At 38.8% G+C, this 5,927-nt stretch overlaps 1 protein-coding gene across 1 annotated transcript; it reads right to left on the reverse strand.

Annotated features, from left to right (window-relative positions):
• Positions 1-672: 672 nt before the first annotated feature.
• On the reverse strand, positions 673-1,263 carry LOC127123080 (uncharacterized). The gene has a single exon (XM_051053340.1). It carries the CDS (start codon positions 1,261-1,263, stop codon positions 673-675), a length of 591 nt encoding a protein of 196 aa, XP_050909297.1.
• Between the last annotated feature and the right edge of the window lie 4,664 nt (positions 1,264-5,927).

The raw sequence follows: 5,927 nt of genomic DNA on the forward strand, positions 1-5,927 counted from the left end.
CTTCACTTCGTTCCTCCAAAATTCACACTTACTTAACTTGGCAAAAAGTTGCTTCTCTTGCAGTACTGATAGAACAATCCTTAGGTGTTCTTCGTGCTCTTGTGGCGTACGAGAATAAATAAGAATGTCATCAATAAATATCACCACTAACTGGTCCAATTAAGGTTGAAATATTCGATTTAGATAGTCCATGAAGACAGCAGGGGCATTCGTCACACCAAAAGGCATTACAAGAAACTCATAATGGCCATATCGGGTTCTAAATGCGGTCTTTGGTACATCTGAATTCTTAACTCTGATTTGATGATAGCCCGACCATAAATCAATCTTCGAGAACACACAAGCTCCTTTCAACTGATCTAGCAAATCGTCTATCCTTGGAAGGGGGTGCTTGTTCTTAATGGTGACTTTATTCAACTGGAGATAATCAATACACAACCGCACACTACCATCCTTCTTCTTCACTTATAACACTGGAGCTCCCCATGGTGAGACACTAGGTCGGATGAAGTGCTTGGTTAACAACTCTTCCAATTGGTCCTTAAACTCTCTCAACTCGAGTGGCGCCATACGATACGGAGAAACGGAGATTGGAGTTGTCCTAGGTATCAGATCAATAGAGAATTCCACTTCCCTTTCAGGAGGAAGATAAGTGAAGTCCTTGAGGAAAACTTATGGAAATTCACAAACGATAGGAATTTGGGTAACATTCTGATTTTTGCTAGGTTCCTTGATGATAACCAAGAGAACTGACTTTTCCTTCTCAAATAAGAAATTAACCATGTCAATTGTACCTTCCAAGATGGTAGTTAATACATCCTTTGGAGTAGATTCACTAGAAGGAGTGATAATCAACTTCTCTTCACATCCAATAAACACCGAATTGGAAGAAAGCCAATCCATCCCTAATACCACATCAACCTTCTTCAGAGGTAAACAAATAAGATCAATCAGGAAAATTCTACCATTCACTAAGAGCGAACAATTTTCACAAATTAACGGTGTCTCAACCACATCAATCATGGTGGTAGTAACCACCATAGGAGGAGACAAAGGAATTGCTTGCAGGTCAAGATGCTTCATACCTTGAATTGATACAAAAGAGTGTGTTGCCGCACAATCAAACAATACAAAACAAGGATGATCATTGACGAGATACGTACCAGCAATGTTGCTCTTAGCCTTCCTTGCATCCAAAGTATAAACTCGACCAGTGCTCCTTCTTTGCGTGTGATTCTTATTCTGAGGGCAATCCTTATCCATGTGTCCCTCCATCTGACAAGTAAAACACTTAATTCAACTTCTGGCACATCTTCCAAAATGAGACCTGTTATATACTTGACATTGCGGAGGATGGTTAGGTCTTTCATGTTGCACTTGTTTTCCCTTGAAAGCTTGAGGTCTAGGCCTAAACTAGTTACCTGGCCTCCCTTGGTCCTTCTGTCCACTCCTATATTAATCCATTTCTTCTTAAACTTTCTTCAAACTGTTCTCAGCCACATAGCATTGCCTTAGCAATTCAGCATAAGTAGTGAATTCTCTTTGAGAAACACTATGTGAAATTTCACCTCTTAAACCAAAAAGGAATTAATCGATCTTCCAATTCTCTTTTGGTGCATACTCCGCCTTTCTAGAATAAGCAACCATATCTTCAAACTTTTCAGCATACATAGCTACCGACATAGTACCCTGCCTAAGCTGTTGAAACTCGAATTCTTTCTGAGTCCTCAAAGAGCTAGGAAAATATTTATCTAGAAAAGTAGTCTTAAAATGCTCCCAGTCCCTAGGTACTCCTTGATTGGTCATAAGAGTCGAAGTAATCTCCCACCATCTCACAACGGTAGCCTTCATCATGTGAGAAGCAAACATAACTTTATTCTCTTCACTGCAATGCATTATCTGAAAAATCCTTTCCATGCGGGTTACCCACTCATGAGCCTTCATAGGATTTAATCCACCATGGAACTTAGGAGGATTCATGAGAAAGAAATCCCGGAAACTACATGCCTTAACTTCTTGTGGAACCCCTTGAGGATAAAGAACACCATTCCACTATTCCATCATCTATTGCATGAATTGGTTTTGTTGCTGCTGCATCTGCTTCCAAACTGAGGCCATTGAAAACCTTCACAACCACTTGGCGGTTCAGAGTCTGAACTCTGAGTTCTGGGTCTACCACGACCTTTGCGTCTGTTAGACATGATCCTGAATGTCAAACAAATAGAATTATGTTGATCAGGCTCAATACTATGAATATAACATCAAGGACAATGATGGCAACCCACATAAGAGGCGGAAAGGAATACTTATAATATCTCATGTCTAGGTCAAGTATACAACCAGGCTCTGATACTAATTATAACACTCACATATAATATATGTGTAGAATATGTATAATACATAGTGTAATACTGGTACTGAAATACATAAGCACCTAGCGGCAACAGTGTACATATTTACATGCCCAAAAGAAAACACTATATGGCACAAAATATACACAAAAGTTCCTAAAATAAAACTAGGGGCTAGATCATTGTAGAATGATCTCAAAAATATCTACACAGCGGAGAAGCCATCCAAAACATTAGGTAAGCAAGACATCACTCTATCTTGTCCTTATCCTTCGCCTACTCAGAACTACCTAAAAAAATATTCAACAACATGGGGTGAGATAATAATCCTAGTGGGTTCCCTATCTTATGGATCCACTCGGTTCTACATGGTTTTCTAATCAATATCAAACTTAAGTCAACAAGGGAAATAAGACTTAAGTGACGGGGAACTAACTCGCAATGTGTGGCAACATGCTCTTGAGTTCTTGCAACTCAAAACAAGATCACTACTCAGATTCATGAAACATCAATCCCTGAATGGACCTACGTCTAGGGCAAGCTCAGTTCATTCATGCTCGTATGATTCGACTTTCTTGGTGGATATCGGGTCGTCTATGAGTTCCAAACTTAATCCAAGCGACCATCACCCGTATGGGACTCTAACCCACTTAGGGTATCTTTCACCGTATGGGACTCTAACCCAGTTAGGTGTCCACCTTTCCCCCATGTCCTCCATGGTTGGGGCTCAAACCCAATTGAGGCACAAATCATTGGTATCACATCATATTGCTTACTCATCTAAGCGTATCAAATAGGGATGTACACCACCAAGGGAAAAACATTCTGAATACGTGATCGGTTCCATAAAGCATGACAAGATTCATCAATCATTTGTGACTTCATTCACCAATGCACAAGCAATAACATTTCATGTTCCATACAAAGCGTATCACTCTCAACTATGGCAACCATTCATTTACGACCTTCACATAAGCATCGTAAGAATGAGCGTCACCTTCTAATGTTATCTAAGTTATAAGTCTAACTTATTGCCTAAAATGATCACTAGGTTAACTCACTAGATTCAATATGTAATTCTCACATTTAGCATTGATTCAATTTCAGTATAACATGACAAGTGATTAATGGTTGGTGAAATGCATTTAGAAACATCAAAGAATTAAATTTTGAAGTTTTGGGTATAAGCCAATTGATTGGTTGAGGAAGCCCAATCGATTGGTCCATCTCACATTTCTGTTTTTAAAAGAATATAGAGGATCAATCAATTGATCCTCAGAGTCAATTTATTGGTGATAACGCGAAAACACATCAGATAACTGCCTTAATTTACACTCAAAGATCACACCATTTCGACTAATATCCCGATTATTGCGCAAGTATCCGTGTTGTTTTTGCAGGTATTTAAATTTCCATGCACCAAAGAGAAAAATGAAGAAAAGGAAGAAAAAGAAGAAGAAACAGGTGAAAAAGCACAGAAAATCCAAAAAAGCAGATTATGCAGATTTTGCTGATGTGACGACTGTCACAGATTCATGACGCTCGTTACGACCCAGACTGTGACGACCGTCAGCCACAGGCACCCAAGCGTGCCTAAATCTCCTCCAACAAACTTATTCCCACGGATTCCTCACTCAAGACCAAGTCTCCCTTGATTTTCTCAACCACTAAGACCTAATGAACACTATATAAAGGACCCAAATGGGAAAAATTGAAGGACACCTACTTTGAGATTTACGCTCTTCAATTTAATTTTCAGCTTTCTAGCTTTTAGAATTTTTTTCTTTCCCGCAACCTTGTTTCCGTTGCTTTATTGTATTCGCCATTCTTTTTAGAGTTTCCTTTTTTCCATTTAGTTTTCCAGTTAGCCATAGTAGTAGTTTCCTACACTGGGGAACTACTACACTTTATTTAATTTTAGTAGTAATTTGTATTGAAGAAGCAAAGCCTACCGACGTGTGGAGGACTGCTCAAGTACTCCAAGAATCACTATACTCTATTACCTCGATCACCAGGTTTTTATTGAATTATTATTGTTATTGCGCATTCATTATTAAAAGCATGTTTGCCGCAATGTTGATTTGTTTATGCCTTAAGTTTGCTTTATTTAATATGTCCGGCTAAACTTCCGGTATTGCTATGCAGCAACTTAATCTGATGGGATTTAATAATAACCGGTGAAAACCCTTTTTCTCAAATAACCTTTTAGGGTGAAGTTTTTAATCTAAATTTAATTAACTTTATCATAAAAGCGTGAAAAGCTATTTAATACGATTTTGCCACGAGAGTGGGAAATTAACTAAGGTGAGAACCAACAATCACGAGAGCGTGAGGCTCGAGCTGGAAAGTAAAAATTAAGCATTGAGTTTAAAAACAGCGAGAGCACTTTGAAAGCAATTAGAACTTATTTATTTTCAAAAAGTAATTTTGACTTCAAATGGGACAGCGAGAGCGTACATTCTGACTTAAAGTTATAGGCCGAATCAACAACCACGAGAGTGTGAGATAAAGTCTTTTAAATAAACATTTTCTACTAAGGGATATTTGGCATTTAAACTATTCACCGGTGACTTATCGATTCCCTGAGAATTAATGCGCTGCATACTGATTCCTTCCATAAATTTCTTCTTAAAACTACATTTCCCTTAGATTTATTATTTTGCCCCCAAACTTCTACTAATCATTCCCTTAGCTTAACATAGTGACGTTAGTAACACTAGTTTGACCATAGGTCCTTGTGGGATCGATATCTTTTAAAACTAAAGCGACTAGACTGTGCACTTGCAGTCAAGTACCCGACAGACTATATTTTATATATAGCCAGATCAAGCATCAAGTTTTTGGCACCGTTGTCGGGGACCTGTTGTAGTCGACTAGTGCGATTCTTTCGTTACCTAGTATAGACTAGGGCACTCTTTTCTCTATTCCTATGTATCACCCAAACTTTCTCTACGATTATCATTCCCAGTATTTTGAGAAATCGCAAGATTCCTATAAATCCAACCTAGAAATATTAATGGAGGATTTCATTGAGACGCAAACTCACTCTAGGTTAGAATCTATGATGGAACGCTTTGTGGATACACAAACTCTTCAGAATGAAGAATTTAGAAAACAAAGTCTCTATACCAATGAAACCCTAACGGAACTGAGCACTGTAGTCGAGTCCCTCGTCACTCACAACGAGGCATTGGAGACTCAAATCTCCCTACTTGCGCAGACACCTCTAGGACCTTTCCCTGAGAAACATGCGGATATGGTAACAATCACCAGTGAAAGATTTACCGAAAATCCTAAGGATAGTGATAATGAGGAGGGTTCAGGTAAGAAAAGAGTAGAGATTGAGAAAGTTCCACAAACACCACCCGAAAGGGAGGTTGTCAAAGAGGTAGATAAGGAAGAGCTATGTGTTGTTCCTCCTCCCTATAAATCACCAATTCCTTTCCCGTGAAGGTCTGTGGAAGTTAAGGTAGACCCCAAATCCGAAAGAAATGAGGAGCTATCAGAAAATATCCACACCAATGCACCTTTATTTGAGACCCTGAATAAGAAGAGAAAATTAGAAGCCCGTGAAAT

This window comes from Lathyrus oleraceus, chromosome 2 (assembly GCF_024323335.1).
Source record: "Lathyrus oleraceus cultivar Zhongwan6 chromosome 2, CAAS_Psat_ZW6_1.0, whole genome shotgun sequence".
NCBI classification, from domain to species: domain Eukaryota; kingdom Viridiplantae; phylum Streptophyta; class Magnoliopsida; order Fabales; family Fabaceae; genus Lathyrus; species Lathyrus oleraceus.